General features: G+C 40.1%; 1 protein-coding gene across 2 annotated transcripts in view; it reads left to right on the forward strand.

Annotated features, from left to right (window-relative positions):
- DYNC2I1 (dynein 2 intermediate chain 1) overlaps nt 1–21656 on the forward strand; it is a 436420-nt gene that overhangs the window by 46244 nt on the left and 368520 nt on the right. For both annotated transcript variants that reach the window (XM_069211167.1, XM_069211168.1), the window contains 2 exons: nt 10121–10203; nt 11578–11967. In XM_069211167.1, coding sequence (XP_069067268.1) covers nt 10121–10203; nt 11578–11967 — 473 coding nt within the window. The remainder of the gene's footprint in view (nt 1–10120; nt 10204–11577; nt 11968–21656) is intronic.

A 21656-nucleotide genomic window follows, 5' to 3' on the forward strand; every position in this document is an offset into this window, starting at 1 on the left:
AGGCGCTCAGCAACATATGGACCTGTTGGACTCTACTTTCTTTCTATTGATTCATGGACTTACATATTGATATGAAGGCTTATTGTGTATCATGTAGAAATGTTACAATATGACAATGTGTGTTGTAATGGAAATGTATCCTGCAGAGTATACAAGTGTGTACCTGGGACCTGAGAGCATAACTGCACAAGAAACTGGCATCCTGACATTTTCTTTGGCCCTCACTCAACACTAATCTAGCTTGTGCACAGAGGCTTAGTCTTTTCCCTGATAATGTGAGGTCCAAAACCTATTACTATGATCTGAAGAGTCGCACCAGTGTGCCCTCATAGTGGATCTATGCCCTGTTACGTCACACAAAGTAGTGGTGACTACATACCAACTTTTTGTGAATCTTTAGTATGACCAGACCTGTCTGTGTGAGGAGAGAACGTTGTCTACTAACTGCACCAGTATAAAGTTTGGCATTAGTGGGAACACATACTATGTGCTGACATTCCACTCCATTTGTGGGTGTTGAGTGTGTGTATTTGAGGAAATGTGTAGTGCATGGTTCGATGTAGGGCTCTGTGAGTGGCGAGAGTCTGAGTACTAGGACCAGTGGAATCCATTTTTGCTAGCCCCTCGTCTAGTAATGCATAAGATGGAGTTTAGTTACATTTTCCCCTGACAGTGGGTGTTTATTGACTGCATTTCAGTGGCTGGATTATGGAGACCCAGACACTGAAGTGATGACGAATGGAGACAGGGCTACACCTAGAAGTTCAATGAGGTCCTTGTTAGCAAATGGATGCTGATTAGGTCTTCATGAGCACTGCACTTTGGTAGCTGGCAGGGTTGAGGTCTGGGGCTGCAGTTTAGTTCAAAGAGAGATAATGCCTTTTTGCCTTTCCATGATTACTGCTTCAGGAAGGCTGATGGCATCCAGATTCAGAGATTTCTCAGTTCATTGTGCCCAAGTTTTGGATACTGTTAGTTGGAGGCAACATTAGTGACACCTGCTATGAGAGCCATCACTTTGCAGATAGACTCTGTATGAAGAGCAGCCAGTAAACAATATTTGCAAGAAAACCAACCCAAAGCTGTTTTGAAACTTTAAACAGTGGATTCCCATGTCCTGTTTTGAAAATGAGTAAAAAAAACTGACTGAACCAAGAAACTCTAATTTGTTCCAGTTCCAAGTTGTTCTTGTCCAACGATTGGAGTGCTACACAGAGTACTGATATGCCTGCTAAATAACCAGGGCCGGTATCAGCATGACAGCCAGTCTCCCAGAGGTGAGAGGACATTACTGAAGTCTCTAGCTTGCGCGTAAAATCTCAGAGTCTGCCTAGAGCCTAGAAAGAGGGGCTGTCCAAGAGGAGAAGCACAGTGTGTTCCCAGCGTGGGAAGCACCCAGAAGTGTCCGACAGCCTTCAGGGAGTTAAGCGATTGTTGATTGTCTGCCAGTGTATTTCTGGTCATGGACTGCGTGATGATGTTATACACTAGAACGTCATTATGCTGTCTAGCTATTCTTTTTCAGCCTCTTAAAGGTATGGTGCTGGTGCTTCTTCAATGAAACGAGAGAAAGGGGCCCCTCAAACCAAAGGGACAGACCACAGTCTTAAGCAATAATATATAGTCTCCATTGTAGAAACAATGTTCTAGGCTCTTAAGTTCCTAAGACACCTATTCAGGCCTCATTAGACTTACATCACAACCCAGTGCCACAGCAGTATGAAAATGCACAAAGTCTCTGATAGAGACTTCTAACTGCAGATTCCCTCCCATTTGAATTTCCAGGCATCAGCAATTAACTTCAGGAATTATGTGTGCCAAATTTAGGAGGTGTTATTTGAAGACTCCTATCTCACACTGGTTGACTACTGGGTCGGCGGACCTCTGATCTCCTTAGGGAGACTACTCTAGGCTTTATGTAATACTCTGTTCGTCTATCTACCTATACTTAATCATTCCAATGTAAGTTTAGTCATTTATTATTTCATAGGTAGTTACTACCACAAACACCATAGGTTACTGATCATGCGTATAATCTTTAACCAGTTTATTCACACATTGTCTGTGAGATACACTTTATACATTAGATTTTACTTGGACCTCATAATTCATTACACTGCTAATTGTATTGATTTTTCTACTTACCTCTATAATTCACATATCAGGAGAACTGATTTTAGGATCTTTCGATATCTTACCATATATTTTCCATTCAGACAAGTACAAATAGTTCATTGTTTTTATGTTTGACATTTTCTATGCCAACCTCTTAGAATATCTATTTCAGTAATTTCACTTTGTTTTCTGTTACTTTCTTTTATGACTCAAGGATGGTGTGTCACCCTTACTGATATTTATTATTACAAGATTTTCTTGGGACTGGTGTCTTGCACCACTTGATTTGTTGGGGTCACTGTGTCTTTGTCTCTTTTGGCACTCGGCGGTGTCAAGGTAAACTTCAAACACTTTCATATATTTATTACTGCTGCTCGTCAACTATGGGTGCTTGGTTTCTCTCTATTTCCCTCTACCTCATTTTAATAGTATTTTGACAATATGTTTATATCTCTGTTGATTGCTATTGTATTACTTACAGCCTTAAAAAAAAGTCACTTCTTGTGACGAAAATGTGTTGGCTGTTGTTATGATGACATATGCGCAGTGGATTACTAATTCTCTAAGTATCACTAAATCCCAAATACTGGATTTTCTACAAACCCTATTTTGTGAGCTCTGACTTTTCGGACTTCTCAGGGGTGTGGAATTTCATAAAACATCTACTTGTCCATGGGACAGGTTGCTATATAAATCTACTTGTCCTGTAAAAAAATCTTCTTGTCCGTTTGGTGCCATGTAGCGAGGCTATTAATTATGGCAGCGATCTCATTATTTTCGAGCTTTGATAATAGTGTCTCTGATTATGCCAGGTCTAATAATATATTAGGGTTTGAATACCAGCAATTTCAAGCCCTACTGTAGCAACTTCCTTATTTTGCCACCTTTCCACAGATCTACATACTGGGGCTGAAGGAAGCAGTAAGCAATAGTTCCAGGGCTGGTATGCCTCTGAGTCTGTACAGACCTACAACTTTCCATGTTTTAAGGATTTTCACCAGGTCTTCTCGAATCTTTTCCCATACTGAGAAAGGTTGGTAATTTACTCCTGACAAGGGAGAAGTAGAAGTTCTTCCAGGGTTGGGAAAAAATTGGTTGGAGGAAAAGTGAACTTGTTAACCCACAATAGATTTTCGCATGAACAATTCTAATGCTAAAATACAGTCCACAAATATTTTCTAGGAGTACATTTCCTGGTCTATGTTTATAAATTCTTGTGAACTCATGAAAGCCACTAATGCATAAGACACACCATGGGTTGGGTGCTCTTTTGTGACTTTGGGCTAATTAACCAAGGCATTTAAAAAATATATATATTTCTCTATTCATTTATTAGCTGGCTTTACTGTGAGTGATGGCATTCTGCTCTTCCTCAAAGAGCATATTGGAGCTCAAAGTAGTTTGGTTCAGTGTGAGGAACCACTGTGGCAGTGTGTGCTTTTTGAGAACTTTTTTTTCTTTCGCCTTTTCCCAATGTTTGTTACAATGGCGAAGGCCTGGCAGCTCCCACAACAATAAAGTGTTACAAAAGCCATGTCAAAACAAGACACGCATTGACAAAACCAAAAGACTGACCACCAATGTGGCTTCGGTTGGTTTTCCCAGTGCTTGTTTATTTTTATGTTTCCCATAACCTTTTTGAAAATGGTTACACTGATTTTTTTGAATATTTTTTAAAGAAAATACTAGCTTGCTTCAACACATTTTACTAAAGTATGCTTCAAAGAAATGTCACACTGATGTAGCTAAAGCTTTTTTCATACTTGCATTTGTTTTTCTGAACATTTTATTTTGAAGGCAGAGATCGTCAATCTTGATTACAAGCTTCTGCAAATATTTGCATCTAATCAGAGAGCATTTTGGGAGCATTATAGGCATCCTCATATTGTTAAACTTTTCAAACGTATGTACACATTATTTTTTTTTTTTACAGGAACCACTGTCAGTAGTGCAATGTGACCTTACAACAATCATTTAGAGCGCTTATCCTAATAATAAAGACTTTGTATTAATGAACCATAAATGCAAGGTCAAACAGCATTAACATATGGACACAAATATTACCTCAACTGCAGATAGTTTCCTTCCTTGTAAATTGGCAGCCAAAGGGTTTGTGCTGCAGGGGGTTGGGCCTACTTGTGCCAAGGACAAAATAAACATAAAACTTGTTATCCTTGACCCCAAACAATATGTCATTGGCGTTGGACTATAGGATTTCCACACTCCTGCTTCTTTTTGGAGTGATGTGGTTTTCATATTATCTCAATTCATACAGTGGACCTGTGGGTTTGCCGTTGTTGTGCCTGTGGGTGGTAGGGTACACGATACAGAGAAAGCGCCAACCAAAGTTATATGCTCTCCATACTATACCAATAATATTACATTCTAATAGGAGGTGCAATTGTTACCCCACTGCTACATTTCTACTTTCCATTTGGGCTCTAATCAGATAGGATAAAATGTAGATTCAACATGTCCTCGTTTAAAGGAGGCTAGTTCTGAGGCAAATGATAAGAAAGAAGGAGAGAGGTGCGTCAAACTATTGTCAGTTCTGGGATGTTTAAGTAATTGTAGGCATAAATCCAGCTTATTCAATAGTTTCTTCCTCTTACCTTTTCTCTTGAGCTTTGAATTTAGAGAGTTATATGTGCTTCCTGTGAATTGGAATACACTCACCATGCATGGACCGATAGTAGTTTGAAGTCTTTCCATTCTGAAAGAATGCAGTTGAACCCATGGTCGTCATAAAATTTAGGAGGATAATATCATTGCAAAGCAGTGAGTGCAACGATGGTAGGAAATCCCCCAAGAACGGTTAGGGGATTATTAAATGTTTAGGACATTTTTCATGTATTTATTTTTTTACCTCAAGCCAAAAAGGGTTAAGAAAGGGACAATTCATAATCGTATGCCTGAGTTCTCTTGTTTCAGTAAGGGGCTCCAGCATCTTTTATTGTTGGTAATGCCTTGTTTGTGGAGATTTGAGGTGGCCCAGAAATTTTTATGGGCTGACCAGAATCCGTAGGACATGTGTAGATGAGGTGAGTGCCTGCCATATTTTCCCCCATGGGATATTGGAAAGGATATTTTTTGGAAGAAGGGTTAAAAAGATCCTCCAATTTGTCCTGTGATTTGACAGTAATTTTTGATTCCTTAAGAGGTAGTAGCTTGTATATCTGAGCTGCATTATGGCCCCCTAGTAGGAATTACAGTACTAGACTGGAGTCAGGTTTGTGTGGAGATTGAGTTTGAGAGAGTGTGACTTTGAATTTTAAGAAAATGAACAGCTCATTGTTATCTAAATTGTGTGTTGCCCTGATGAAGCAGAAGGTAAATGGGATCTCTTTAGAATTTCTTTTACTGTTTTAGCCCAGTCTTCATAATATAAGGTTTTCTCTTGCATCTTTACCTCTTTGTTTTGCCATAGGTAAGAGAGAGGAGAATGTTTCGTTTTGTCTTAGAATTTATAATCCAGAATTAATTATTACTGTTGACTGTTGGTATGTAGTGTTCCATTTTGTAGTGTTTCATTGTGATGGTTGATAGTAAACACAGAGGGTGGACCAAGTTTTGCCCAATCGAGAGCCGTGTGGGGAGACTACGATTGTTACTCACTAACCACTGGATGCGATGTCTCATCAGAAAGGTATATGAGTCGGGCAGAGGCCGTCATGCTGAAATTGCTGCATTTACATTGTTTTATTTTTACAGCTACTTCATGATAGTAGCTTCATCAAAGTTTTTCCCAAACTGGCTCCAAATATCTGCTCTTCACCATGAACACAAACATCAATCGTGGCCGTCAATCATAAGCAATGATTAGCCAGCAGATCAGTTGGGTCAGTTGCAGAAAAGGGGGCAGGCTGATGACTTGATGGTATCTTGTGGGCTGATCTAAGGTAGCATTGGTCGCTGAACAAGGACTGAGTGCTAAGTGATATAAAGAACTAAATCTTGTCAGGATTACACCTCAGATCAGAGTAGCATCTCTTCAATTAAATATTACTCAGGCATGAGCCAGGTTTAGGCATCGGTCTTTAGTAGTTCTGTGCTCAGTCTACCACTGCCATTTTGATCAGCGTGGATACTGAGGTGCTTTAACTCCAAGGCAGGAAAACGCAGATGTTGCTCATCAGAGATAAAAAACGAGTATTATAACCTACCACGTGAATCTGCAAAGGAGAATTAATTGCAGCGGTCCAGTGTGGCACCTGATACAGTTTATATAAAATGGTTGTGAGCCTATGGGATGCTCCTAGCTAGATGAGAATAAAAATAACGTGTTAACCAGTGCTAAAATCAAAAAAGTCTCAAATTAAGTAGATAATAAGTACTGCTCTTATGCCACAAAGATCAAGTGTAATTACAGAGCGGACAGGCGGCATAAAAGTGGAGACAAGAATAATTGTTATGGGGTTCAGAGAGGCACCATGTTGTTTTTAGATCCGGAGAATACCACTAAAAGAGAAACCAAGTGAATACAGAGGTGGGATGCAGAGCTCCACTACAGTGGTTATTTTCTCAGGTGGGAGCCATACCCTGCCCCCAAAACGAACAGTTTTTTTTAATAGTGTTTACATCATTAACTTCTGTCCTAAGCAAGGGAAGCTAAATCCTCTCTGTTTATTCCAGCACTTGCTTAACAAGAGGAAAAACTGCAGAACTGCAGTTGACGCAATCAGAAGGGCTTTGGGAGTGGGGGATGGTTTAATCCAACTTCAGTGTTAAAGGACTGAAACCCATTGTTTGTTCACAAGATATCCACATAGAATAAATTTACATGCAGTGGTGAGGATCTTTTACTTTGTCTGTGGGTTTCCTTTGAAACCTATCTTAATTGTGCTCCTCAAGAAATGTACTGGAATATAACTTTAGTGCAGAAATGTACAAGGCAACAACAGACCATTCTGTCAACATTCTCTATAAACTCTATGTAGAGACTTATGTTGGAATTAGAACTCAGATTGTGTTTTCATCCTCATTAGGGGCCATACATACGAACACTTTTTCCCATAGACACAGAATGGGTAAAAACCTTTGCTACATCTGGCCCTTAGTCCTTAAGATGTTTCCCCTACCGTTCTCTTTAAAACATGTCAGTGTTTCAGAAGCAAGTCTCCTTATAAGGCTTCAGCTAGAATATCTTGAAGAACAGTGATACCAGAAGGATAGAGAATGTGCAACAAAGTGCAGTTGTCTTCTAAAGCCTTGTCTGCCCCTCAACTAGTGGTACTGCAGAAAAAAACGTAGTAACAGGAATTCCTGTTCGTTCTGTAATTTGTTCTTGAAAAGTAATGATTGAAGGGCTGGGTTTTGATGCAACATTTTCATCTGATCCCTAGTCTTCCCAAAGTGATCACCAAGTTCAGACTAGAATACTCTAAGATGAACTTACTAGCTCCAGATTGGTGATGTCAGTGACGGTATCAAAACCTTCTTATGCTGTTCCTAGGCCTGCTTTAAAGACTTTTGAACAGGGCACATAGGTGGTCATTCCGACCTAGGCGGGCGGCGGTTGCCGCCCGCCCGTCGGAAGCCACCTGAATACCGCCCCACGGTCAATAGACCGCGAGGGGTATTCTGACTTTCCCGCTGGGCCGGCGGGCGATCTGATTCAGATCGCCCGCCGGCCCAGCGGGAAAGCGCCTTCCACAAGGAAGCCGGCTCGGAATCGAGCCGGCGGAGTGGAAGGCGTGCGACGGGTGCAGCAGCACCCGTCGCGCTTTTCAGTGTCTGCATTGCAGACACTGAAAAGCCTAGTTGGGCCCTGTTAGGGGGCCCCTGCAGTGCCCATGCCATGGGCACTGCAGGGGCCCCCAGGGGCCCCAAGACGCCCGTTCCCGCCGGCCAGGTTCTGGCGGTAAGAACCGCCAGAGCCAGGCCGGCGGGAAGGGGGTCGGAATCCCCATGGCGGCGCAGCATGCTGCGCCGCCATGGAGGATTCCCCAGGGCAGCGGGAAACTGGCGGGAGACCGCCAGTTTTCCCTGTCTGACCGCGGCGTTAGCGCCGCGGTCAGAATGCCCTTAGGGGCACCGCCGGCCTGTCGGCGGTGCTCCCGCGCCCGTTGGCCCTGGCGGATTGTATCCGCCAGGGTCAGAATGAGGGCCATAGTCTTTAAGGGGTGTCATTCAGAAACCTCAATTCCAGCCTCTGAACTTGCATGCTTGGTTCAAGGAATCTTATAATATGGACACTTGAAGCTTTCTGGTGAGTGTATGGCTATCGTGAAGGAGTCAAAACATCTTTCCGTGAGTTCACTGTATGCCTTAAAGTAAGCTGTTCTGCGTATAATGTATCAGGAAGCAGATGGCCGTAACAACATACTAGGAAGAAACTGCACTACCTTATTATCATATCATCTGACTAAAGGAGACTTTAATTTTCCTTTAAGCAAGTGCATTTCATTGCAGTAACTGCTTGCCTTATGTCTCATTCTTGAGAATCTTCTGCTACCTTTCTGGTAATTTGGGATTTCCTGGAAGGGTTTTCACCTAGTTTGGAGATGAAAACATCCATTTTCAGCTAGTACTGTACTAGGATAACTAACAAAGCCACCTTTCAAGCCCATAAACGACTGACTTTAGAGTGATTAACTCTAAAATCTTATTTTTATAGTGCCCATTACATTTTCCAGGAGATTAAAGGAGAAACACCTATTTTCTGCACACTATCCTTATTCTTCTTCCAACAACCAAAAATGGTGCTTAGACTAAGCTCAGGTTTGTTACTTAGGTGATTCTGTTGTCCACTAAATGAGTTAGTCCTCTCTTTTCTTGTTTTTCCTCATAGCTTTATTGGGGGAAAGAATGCTCCATAAATTTGATGTTAAGAAATTTACTGTTAAGCAAGGATGAAACTCTTTCAACATCTAGGCCGCTAGATGTAGTTGTTGTACAAAATTGTTTAGTCCACGTTGTTTTGCAGTAGCCCATTACCCATATTTTTGCTTAGAGAATAGCAAATTAAGAGACCCGCTTACCAAAATACTGAAAGCAATAAGGGCATCATACATGTGTCTGGTCTTGTGCACCTGACAAGGTGGACTGAGAAGTCGGGAACAACATGAAGTGCTCTTTTGGCCCCTGAAAAATTCCAAGTAGATCAGGACATGCTTAGAAATGAAAAGTGAGCATGCTAGCATCCGCTGGTCAGTAGAGCTGGGCTGGGATAAACAGCCATTAGAAGTTTGTTGAGAAGAGAGGCAATAACCTCATTAAAAAAAAACATATTATAAAAAATAACAACTAAAGATTAAACGCATTTCTGCAGTTAAACTGGGGTGTAGGCAGTTTCATTTTAGTGCAAAAACTATTCACCCAAATTGGTTTTTACCAGTAAAAAAATGCACAGATCAAATTGTACTCATACAGATAAACTCTACACTGCATTGGTTTCTTTACTGACTAGTGGAAGTACCATTTCTAGAAAGGTAGTGGAATTTTCAAAACAAAAGATAAATGAACAGTACCCTTGTGGAAATAGATTGTTAGTCTTCTACTGTAAATTAGCCCCATGGCATGTAAATTATTTTTGCAGGTAAGTGGATTTGTTTTGCCTTTTTTTTTTTATTGTTCCATTTTATGAACATCAGAAATGAAAAGCGCTAATGATAACTACTTTAGCTACAGAGTTATCATCTTAATCTAAATATTTGTGTCCCACACCAAATTTACTATGACTAATCTATCTGGCATCTCTTATGTGCCATGTTGACTGAAGTGCATTGCTTGTGTTGCACATTCTATAATAAAATTTTTACAGAAGAATCAGATCATATAATGTTCTCTTGTAGGGATGATTATTTCCCAATTTTGCTTGATCCCGTTAGAGTTTTACCAGTTTATGGGTTTCAATATACTGCAATCAATATTTCTTTAACTATTTTTCAATTACATTCATTAAGTGGAAAAAAATGACAACATTAAACATGAATTTCAATATTAGCCTGGTGAGGATGGGGAAGTTGAATGTAAATTATTCTGTTTACTCATATTAAAATTTCAGCAAGAAAACGTCGAGTTGATGACCGGGATAAAGGACACAAGGAAAGAAAAGAAAGAAAAGAAAAAGATGGAATCTCTAGAGAAGTAGGTTTTTACAGATCTTTAGTTTAAATGCCATTAAATTGTTCTTATCTCGTAAGTACTAGCTTTGTTGTAAAATGTATCTAAGACAATAGACTAGACAAAAATTAACTTTCAGAATTATTTAATTTTGTTTACTCAGTAAGAACTGGTTCATTTCTGGATAGCCATAATTTAGTTCATACCTCACAGCAGACAGAACAAGCATTTTGTAAAGCCAATAGGTCTGGCCTGGCATTTTTTTTCATTTGAGCACATGTCTAACTGCAGTTCTTACAGACTCTTATGATATTCCTTCTGCAGGGATTGAGCATTTAAATGTTTTTACCACAAGTAAAAATAATTAAAGGGGAGCCCAGTGAGGAGTGTGGCAGCCAAACACATTCCCTCATGTGCCAACTGATATTCATTTGCTTTATTCTGCTTGGGGAGTAGATGTTTTCCAGTATAGCATATGGGGTTCTCCACGCAGTTCACAAATTTACCTTTCCTAATGCTAATGACTTTTTTTTTTTTTTAACTTTTTTATGGTGCCACTTGCTTCCTTGTGTATTTTGTGGATAATATATTCAGTCTCACTTACATTTTTTGAATATGTAATTAACAACAAAAAATAAAATAGGTTTTTAATTACAATGTCCTTTTTGTTTCTCCATTACTGTTGACAACTCACCTTACTCATTTTCTGCTCTTGACCATGACATAAACATCCTAGACACTTATTATTGTCCTCACAAGAATAACAGTGCTTTATCTCTCCCCTCTTCCCTCCTTTTTTTAACAGTGTTTTCTGATAGTTTAGATTCCGGCTCCCTTATCTTGTACAGCCAGATCACCTATCCCTTCCTCTCGCCATGTCTACAGTCCTCCTCTCCTACTTCCCACTACATACCTTAGAGTTCAGTCATCTTTCCAGCCTTTTGTGCAGCTCTGCCCTTTCTCTCGTACATTTTGCAGACCTTCCTATCAGTGCTTAGCACTTACAGTGGCTGTAGCCATGCCTTCTCGCTACACAGGGTATTTCCAGTCTTCTCTCTCTCTCTTTGCTGTTCAGCCAAGCCTCATACTCCCTACCCATAAGCACAGGAGTGCACTCGTCATTGTTTACCTTTACAGGTACCTAGTCTTTCTTCTCTTACCTCAGCTCCTCTTTATTTCGGCTCCTGTTTGAGTACATAAAATACTTTGTTCCTTAAACCCTTTAAACAGAAAGCAACATATCTATCTCTTAAGTCTCTTTCCAGGTCATAGGATCCAAGGCTATGTTTCTTGTACTAACACTGTGGTTATGTGAGGCATGATGACTGTAAATAGAAAGTTTAAAATGTAACATTTTAACTGAGACACACTGAGAAATGCTACTGTTTGGTCTTACAGAATAGTGGAAATAAAGACAATTACAGAAGATCTTTGGAGCATAAAGATGAAGTACGTGAATTGAGGCGCAGAAGTATGACAGAGCAAGATTTGATCTTAGCAAATAAAGAACGGGAAAAGAGGCATAGAGAAAGGAAAGATCATGAAAATGCAGACAAATACGGAAAGCAAAGACACAGAAATGAAGACAAGGAGCGTGATGGTGAGAAAAAATCAATGACTTTCAAAGATGCAACACTGAACCTAACTGACAAGAATTTGAAAGAAAAAAACAAGGAAAGAAGGCATGGAGATAAAACCTCACTCGATCTGGGCAGAGAAAGAAGACAAAGGGACAACAGAGAAAAGATATCTAAAGAAGAATATAAAATGAGTAAAGATCATGCTCGGGTATGTACTTTGGAAAATAAGGGTCAATTATGTTTTACCAGCATTCAGTTTTAATTGCAGAATGAATTGCTCTCACTTGGTGTATTAGTTAAAGCATTGTATTTTCTGAATTTCTAAGTAAAGTATCCTTCAGAACGTTTTTTTTTTTTTGTTTTTGTCATGTCACACCATTCTACGCCTCATTCATGTGCTGTTGCTGTTGTCTCTTTACAAAAGGAAATAATGTTTCACTTGTGTTTGTTGAAAATCAGATTCCAGTGTGCTTCATTTTTTAAATTTGTCAGTTTTTTTTTGTTTAAAAAAACTGTTTAGTTGAAGTAAAGATACGGGGAGATCACCTTAAAAAGACTAAGTTTTACTCCACACATGCTTTAACTGTACCAACCTTCGCACAACCTTATGAGGTCCCATTCACCAGAATAGATTTTTTTGGGGGCATTTGCTATGAACTGTTGTTGAAAGCCACGTTAACAAATTAATCTGTGATGGCACTATTTCAGTTCCTCTAATTTCCTGGTATATTTTCTCACCTGAGGAGGCATAGCCTAAGCAGCAGCGACCATGCCCACCACATTGTTTGTATGTTTTTTTTCTAGGCGAGTGTTAGTTGGAACACATCCAGTACACAACAGATCATTCATTAAGGAGATGGCTGCAAGTGTGCATGTGGGAGTTTGATTGTGAACATGAACTTGACTCAGCAGCAGCCGGTATTGTATTACTATTGCATAAATGGAACTTGGTGCAAACCCTTATAGTATGATTTCCATTGTGCTTCAACATTCAAAAAGGGTCATATGCATTAGTACTTATGAATGCAATCATGGCACACTGATCCTCTTGAAGGCAGATTGATTTCGCCATTCTGTGACTGTTGGATTCTTTCTGTGAATTACGTATTGTCTTCAAAGAGTGAATCTTCTTGTAGTCAATACATACAGCCATTCATCTGCATGAAAATGAACAGTGATAAAAACAAACTTGCTGAAAATTCCCCTAGATGTTCACTATTTGTCTATTTATTGAAACCATCATGTGTAAGCTTTTGTCTTTTTGTTTCTCTTCTCTAAACGTATGTTGAAAAAATACATTAAGGATAAACATCCGCATTTAACACCATGGTGTTATGTTCATTCACTGTTACAAAGCTATAAGAGGGAATTGTATTATATTGGAGAGTGCAGAACACAGAGAAAGAAAAAGTGGTAAACGTATGTGTAACTAGAATTGTACCCAGAGTCAAATAATGACACAGAAAATATAATGTAAAACAGTGAAAAACGTTCTGTCAAAACTACATGGGATTTAAATGTAGACCATCCCTCCTTGAAGGCCAAAACAACTTCTTACCAACCACCTCTGCTCTAAAAGTATTCACATCTCAATTACATCCCTTGTGTTGAGTTGGTTTGTAACTATCAGTGTAGCACGTGCAACAGTACCAGGGTCCAGGAGTCAAAAGCGCCAACTGTACCTAAATCATAGTTGTTATTACTGCCTAACATGAAGTAGGCTGGCATATTTTAGTTCCTTGCTTTAGGGCCCATGACATTCCTTCTGTGCCACTTGGTAATGTACAGAGAAAAGTGAAGTTGCGTCCTTGGAAGTCGAAATAACATAATGGTAGCATTTCACATGCTTCTAGACAGGCAAACTTCTGAGAATCCCTTATGGCCCAGTGCCAGCCTGAATGGGAATTTAAATGAACATCTTGTTTAGTTCCCAAATTTCATTTACTGTGTTCGGATGGTTCAAAGCTGCAGAGATGAAAAAGCAGACAGTCACATAGATGTGGAGCTACCTTAGCTGCACACTTCCATGCTATCATCAATAATCTTTTTGATACCTAATCATGGAGTACATATGTGTCTTTTGGTATATGTTCAGAAGGGAGAAACATCAGGCGCACATTGCGTTTCATTACTTACCATATTTCTACAATTACAAACCATTAGAAATCTTGCACTTCACGACAACACCATAAAATGTTGAGCAATGTACCAAGAGAGCCACAACCCCACCAATCGTCTGGTATCAGAAGAAACCATTCTTTGTATACTCTAGTGGGGGCCAACTTGGTCTGTTTCAGAGGACCAATTCCTGATCATATCTCAGAATGGCGTGAAATCAGCTTTTTCGGCTACTCTCTACGTCTAAACCAAAAACTGAGACAAAGCTTGATTTTAAGGTACTGAGTGGAAAAGGTCTGCAGAAAGACTTGTCATAGACTGTGGAGAGCACATTTATCTTGTAACAGCTTGGGTCTCAGATGCGTTTTCACAGCTCAAAGTGGGACCCTGGATTTATTATCTTTCTATAAAACTCTACATAAGAAGCAGTACTTTTGTGGATGCCACTGGGATTACTTGAATTTAATATTTCACTATGGGATGCTATCCATTGTTAAATATTTTATCTTATGGGTAAGGAAAATGATTGTTTCTGTTTCTGTTTCTTTTTTTTTTTTACTCAACTGTTTCAAACAGCCATAGGAACCCTTTTTGGCAGGTATTAACCTGCTGATTGGGAAGGTCAGCGCACTGTCATGCCATGTAGTGGACTTGCTTTTTTAAGATAATTATTTTTGATTGTGTCTGATGTGTGATAGAGGTGAGAAACCTTTGCTGAACTTTACTTAGTTCCAAACCTCCTTTGAAGTGTTTTGTTTCTCTTTTATACAGGAAGAGGGCTTGTGCAACAAAGTAATAATAATAGTGTGAAAAGTACTTATGTGATGAGACTCCCAAAAGTATGGCCAACCATGTCATGTCTCTCTCCAGGGAGAGAGAAGAGAAATAAAAACATTAGGAAAAGAAGAAATACAATCTCAAAAAGAGAATGACATAGAAAGAGGACAGGAAAGAAGACATGCAAATGGGGGTAATGGTAGTCACACATGCGTGGGGTTTTCAAGACAGGATTCGCAAGAGAGCGTAAGAGAGAGGCCAACAGGAGGAAGAGGAAGTCTCATGATATATGCCAGAGCCCCCTCGGAGAGGAGCCAAACCCGCAGGACTGGCATGAGACCAGAATACTCTGTACCTGGCACTCTCAACTGAGGTGAAGGCGGACCAGGAGGGCAACGACCCAGGCAAGGGTTGTGGCTTCCCAGGTGGTTGTCTGACTGGTGAAGCAGTGTTTTTCTTATTTGTATTTTGTTTTCTTCTTTCCAAAAAAGAGTAGGGGAGTGGGCGTGCAGAGAAAACCCACTGGGTGTACAAAGAAGGGGCTAGAGGCCATGCCACGCTAATTGATGGACAGCCCCTACTTGAAGCATCCCAAACTACCAACCCAGCTGATCTAGAAAGAGTGCCACTAGCTCTAGCTCTCCCATTAGAAGTTTTATGTGGGGTTTATGTTGTGTAAAGGGCACTTACATTCATATAAAGTGCCCAATTCCACAGAGTAACTGACAGGGCAACAGAAGAATAACTAATATAGGAAAACAAGAAGAGAAAGTAAGCAAGCACAATAAAGATGAAGAGAACTCAGTAGTAGTAAGTATTATACCGAAAAAGGAGTAAAAGATAAGACAAGGGCATGAAAGGTATAGCAAACTACAATCAGAGAGTCAGAAGACTATATAAAGGGAGAATAATTATGGAGGTACAAGATTAAAAAAAAAATGTTTTATCCTCATCATCACTGATATCTACCATTCATTCTCTCAAAGGTCCAAGGAGAAGGGATTCAGTGGTGCTCCCAAAAAATTGATATGTGGAAAAGAATAGAAAAGCATGGAGGGCCAACGGAAACTAGAATGGATCGTTGAGCTATACTTAAAGGTAGACGATCAGGACAGAGAATATTTTCATCAAAACCTGCAAAATCAGGCCGAATAGATAACTCGGGTCAACCTAGTCCAGGCGACTATGATGGGCAAACTAGGTGAGGTGCTCACACAACAGGGAGGTAATATGTTTATACCACTGGAAGAGTTACAATAGGTCGCCTTGGGCGAAGACCCTTACTCTCTGTTTCAGTAATTTTGAACGCACCATGCAGGCCTCTAATTGGTCAACCTAAACATGGGAGAACTACCAAGGCCCTTTGTTAGTAAGTGATGTACAATTGGCCTACCAGCCTGTCAATCCAGTGGGGAACATCCCATACCCACACATTAAGAAGATTACCGTAGAGAAACTAGGCATTGATCATGAGACATATCCCACCATAAGCGAGACCACCTTAATGACAATCCCGGAGTCTTGTTCTTTACATTCTGATCATGAATAAAATCTACTCAGAGCAGTATGTGAGGCACCCTTTATGGGTAGAGAAATGGGTCAAGCAACATGAGCAAATAAGCTTAGCCACTGGCATTTAGGAAGCTAGCTCCCATCATCGAGCTAACAAAACCATAGTAAGGAAATAGACTCTGGGAGGAATTACAAGCCTAATCTAGCAGGTTTACTTTGTCAAAAAACAAATAGCACTACTAACTTACAGCTCTTACTCCCTTCTAGGAGCAAGTAATTTTTTTACCCATGTGCCCCTGTAGAGTGGACATTTCTGCCCAGAGAAGACTAAAAGGACAGTCTCAGAACATTTTTACTGGCCAAGGATGTTTACCCATATAAACAATATTCTAGAGAGTGACCTACTTGCTATATGATACCTTTGAAAGCCCTCTAAACCCCACTACAATATATGGCCTTGATAAAGATGCTTTCCCAACAAGTGGGGATGGACCTTGTGGGACCTTTTATTCCCTCCAGAAAAGGTTATAGATATTTACTGGTTATAACTGATTATGCTACCTGCTATCCCGGAGCCATTCTGTCAGGCAAACAACTACTGGCCAAATAGCTACTGCTCCCGAATTATATTTATGAAAGAGATACTTACAGACCAGGGTAGTTCCTTCATATCTTAATTGATGAAGAAGTCTGTTGTGAATTGGGCATTAAGCAGTTGAGAGTGTTGCTTTTTCATCCACAAACTGATGTTCTTGTTAAACAGTACAGTGCTACACTAAAACTAACCTTGAAGGACATTTTCGAGCCTGGTATAAAATACTTCCCTTAGCTCTCTTTGCTATTAGGTGTCAACCACAGTCTAGTCTAGGGTTTTCATAATTCGAACTTCGGTTCATCAGGAAACCCTTGACACTTCAAGATTTGATTAAGGAAGCCTGGGCGAGCGAGCCTGGGGAAAACAAGCTATTAATAGAGTTGGCTGCACCATAAAGAAATAGGCTGGTAAAACTTAAATTTATATCCGCGGTCAATTTGGTGAAGGCACTGAGTATTTAGCTACTCTTCTATGATTGCAACGCCAGACTCCAGCAAAGGGGATTGGGTGTTACTTCTCATACCCTCCAATGATAATATTAGCACATTTGCAGGGACCATACAAAATGCAAAAAAAAGTTAATAAAGTAACAGATCAGCTAGAGATCCTATGTAAAAGAAATTCAAACCAATTTTTTTTTAACCAAAAGCCATTATTTATATTCCTTCCTGTGGCCTAAATAGACGTCAACCTTAACCATACTGAGGGTGAAAGATTGGCTTTAGAGAATGCCCTACACCCTTATCAAAAACCCTTAATAGGACCCAAATAACTGAGCATTTTATCCACACAGAACCAGGCCAAGTTATTAAACAAGAACCTTGTTCTGTTCCTGAGTCTGTAAAAAAAGATATTGAGGAAGAAGTTGAGAAAATTTAAAATCTAAAAGTTAACAAGCTCTTCAATAGCATCTGGAGTTCCCCCTATTGTCTCAGTACCAAAGCTGAGTGGAACAATTGGATTCTGCAGCAATTTCAGAAAATGTCCTCAAATCTCAAATTTGTATGTGTTCCCCACCCAAAGAATTGCCGCACTTATTGAGGATTTAGGGAAAGCTAAATACATCACTACCCTCGATTTGACAAAGAGTTACTGACAAATAACATTAGTTTAATAAAGATGAAAATAACTTTCCCCTCTCCAGAAAGGTTATAACAGTTCACTTTGTTACCCTTCAGTTGCATGGAATGTCCACACCAATTCATTGATTAATAAATCATGTGCTTAACAAACATCAATCATATATCTCTGCATACCATAATTAATTTCATATTTTCAGTCAGACCTGGCTGGAACAGCTAAAACATATCAAAGCAAACCTTACGGACTTGAAAGTTACGGGCCCAATATTAACACAGAAATGGTGGAATTTCTAAGCACCAATTTAAATACTTGAGCAGTCTCTTAGGGAATGGAGAGATCAGGCCTTAGGAGGAAAGCATTACAGTTTTGCAAGCCATGCCGTTACAAAAAAGAGCAAGCACTGGCAAAGCTTTGTCAATGTTTTTTGTAGTTATGTATTTATAGTATAGTATATTATGACATGGTGTTACATTGTATAGTGAGGTATGGCCAGGTATGGCCTATCATTGTATGGTATGGTATGGTATGGTAATGTATGGGCTGTCTTTGTATAGTATGTTACAGCCTGGTATGGTATGGTAAGGGCTGTCATTGTATTGTATATTATGATATGAGATGGCCTGTTATTGTTTGGTATGGTCTTTCACTGTATAGTTGTATGGTATGTCCTGTCATTGTATAGTATGGTATCGCTTGTCATAGTATTGTGTGGTAAGGGCAGTCATTGTATCGTACAGTATGGCCTGTGATTGTATAGTAGGGCATGGTATTGTATGACCTATCACACTATGGTATGGTATAATATGGCCTGTGATTGTCTGGTATGGTGTGTCATTGTAAAGTATAGTATGGTATGGCCTCACCTGTATAGTATGGTATGATTTGGTACAGTATGGCCTGTTATTGTATAGTTTTGGCTGTCATGGTATGGTGTGATGTGGCCTGTCATTGTTTGATGTAATACTGCCTGCCATTTGATAGTATGGTATGGTCTGCCATTGTACATTATGGTATGGTCCGGCCTGTCTTTTTACGGTATGGTATGATATGGCCTGCCATTGTATAGTATGGTATAATACAAAATGATTTGGTATAGCCTGTCATTGTATAGTATGGTCTGCCATTACATAGTATAGCATGGTCGGGCCTGTCATTGTTTAGTGTAGTAAAGTATGGTATGTTATGGGCTGTCATTCTTTGGAAGAGCATGGTATGTCATTGTATAGTATGGTATGGTATGTCCTGTCATATACAGTATGGTATGGTATGTCGTCGTATGGTATGCTATGGTCTGTCATTGTTAAATATGATATGTTATGGCCTGTCACTACATGGAATGTTTTTTCATTGTATAATATGTTATTGTATGGCCTGTCTTGTGTAAAATGGTATGGTGTGGCTTGTCATTGACCTATAGCTGCAGAGGCATTCAGAGCATTGTTTTTAGGGGGAATGCTAGAAGCTAAAGGCTGAGCATTGAAAAGAGGCTAAAACTACAGTGGTTGTTGGTAGTAGTTATGAGATGTGTCAGGCAGCTGCACGATCATCAGTGCTTGGACTGTCAGTGTCTGTGCTCTGTTTTTGCAGGATTTGCTGTAGTGTAAACCTGTACACTTCTTTGGGAGAGCAGTGCACTCACTGCCTTGTCTAGCTCAGTCTTGATCGTTTGGGTGATGCTCTTCTGGATCTTCTTGCTGAAACAGGCGTTCCCTGCAGCACAACATTTGTGTTCTCTTCCTTCCTCCCGAAGTCACCAAAGCTGCCCTGCTCCTGAACTAGGAATGGTGGGGTGGTTGGCGGCCCGAAGCAAGCACTTCTGTTTCTCTGCTGTGAATCTTAGCCAACAGAGCAGAAAATTCATTCAGATTTCAACTGGATTTGGCATGAGGTGCATCTGAAAGCTGAGATGGACATAGAACTATGTTTCAACATCAAAGAAAGGGACAGGGAGAATTAAAGGTCCACTGTACAGTCTCCCTAAGTAACGATAAACAATAATGAATACACTGTTCCTAACAAGAGAGAGGGAAACCCACTGGTTTAGGAGCAAGAGCCCTCACACATCCGTTCGGATTCATGCTTCATCATCGGGGTGCTCCTCATCAGATCGGCGCTGCAATGTCTGACGGGCTCCCCGTGAGGGGGCTCTTTGCCGGAGATCTTTTATAATCACTGCCGTGGTGGAGTGTGTGAAACTGGAACCTACAGGCAAGCAATAGCTCAAGACAGGAGAGAATTAAAATTGGTTCTGTACCCCATAAAAATCATTCTTTAATAATCAAAAAGGGGATAAGGCTAAGATTAAAAACAACTCGAAAGTGGTAAGATGAGAGGTATTGTTCAAACACTTATACTGGTCAACATGTTTCGCGTCTAGCGGTCTTAACAGATCCTATGACGCTTCTTCAGGACCATCAAAAACAAAGAAACTTCTCGTGTGTCAAAAGGAACAAAGTCCCTATTAAGGTCCGTCTAGATCAATTAAGCCAAACAATACAACGAAGTCACTTACACTGAAGCGTACTGTCCAACCGGTCAACTAAACACACATAGGTCGCCCTGCAATAATTAATCCACGTGGCTCTCACATATATTTTTGCATACTCTGAGCACGTCATGAATGATTTTCTAAGCCAGTTTTTATTACTCGTTGATATCAAATAAGTGTGATGCACATTACAGCGACTGTGTATTACCATATTCTGTCCTGATTAAGGCTGCCATTTGGACTCACAGGATTGTTTTGAACATTGGCCTGACAGATAGCAGTTTTATCCTTAGGAGGGGCTAGCTGTGCCAACACTTCTTCAAACTCGAAGTGCTATTTATCGCCAACCACAGCAGGAGGTGTATGACCATAGAAGCTCGAAGTGCTTATGTATAAACGTGCTGCAATGTTTTTATTCAGTTTATTCAGTTTGTTTTACAAAAATATTTGTTTATCTCCTGTCAAACATTCCGGTTTTAGTATGATAAAAATGCTTCCATGACTCATATTGTTTATCAGTGGTGAAAAATAAAGGAACGACGAGTGGGAGCAAGATTTCTTTTTGAAAAGTACCTGACTCCAAGCAGTGGAAGCACTGTAATAGAGATATCTGTATGGTGGTGGTGGGTGTTGTGGTGGTAGGAGGGTAGTTCGTAGGGTGGTGGTGGTTAGGATTGTGGTATGGTGTAAGTGATGGGGTGGTGGTAGGGTGTGGCAGAATTGTGGAAGGGTGTCTGGGTGCTCAGGTTTGTAGGAGGCTGGCCTGGCTTATAGTGGGTACCTGATGGTACTTACACCTTGTGCCAGGTCCAGTTATCCCTTATTAGTAGATTAGTAGTGTTTTAGCAGCTCAGGCTGATAGAGGTAGCTATAGCAGAGCAGCTTAGGCTGAACTAGGAGACATGCAAAGCTCCTACTATACCACTTATATCATATTGCACTATATCACAAGAAAACACAATACTCAGAGTTACTAAAACTAAAGGCACTTTATTTTAGTGACAATATGCCAAAAGTATCTCAGAGGATATACTCCCTTAGGAGGTAAATAAAAACACACAATATACACACAAACCAAAATCAGATATGTAAAACACTTATAAAAGTAGTGCAAACACTGTAGAACACAATAGAATGCAATAGGAGGCCTAGGAGCAACACAAACCATATACTCCAAAAGTGGAATGCGAACCACGAATGGACCCCAGGTCTAGTGTAGTGTGTCGAGAGTTGCTGGGAGTGTAAGAAAACACTAAGGGTGTCCAAGATACCCCACCTCACGACCTTGAAATGTAGGAGTAAAGTTATCCTACTACCCCAGAAA

Source organism: Pleurodeles waltl, chromosome 10 (genome assembly GCF_031143425.1).
Source record: "Pleurodeles waltl isolate 20211129_DDA chromosome 10, aPleWal1.hap1.20221129, whole genome shotgun sequence".
Taxonomy (NCBI): Eukaryota; Metazoa; Chordata; class Amphibia; order Caudata; family Salamandridae; genus Pleurodeles; species Pleurodeles waltl.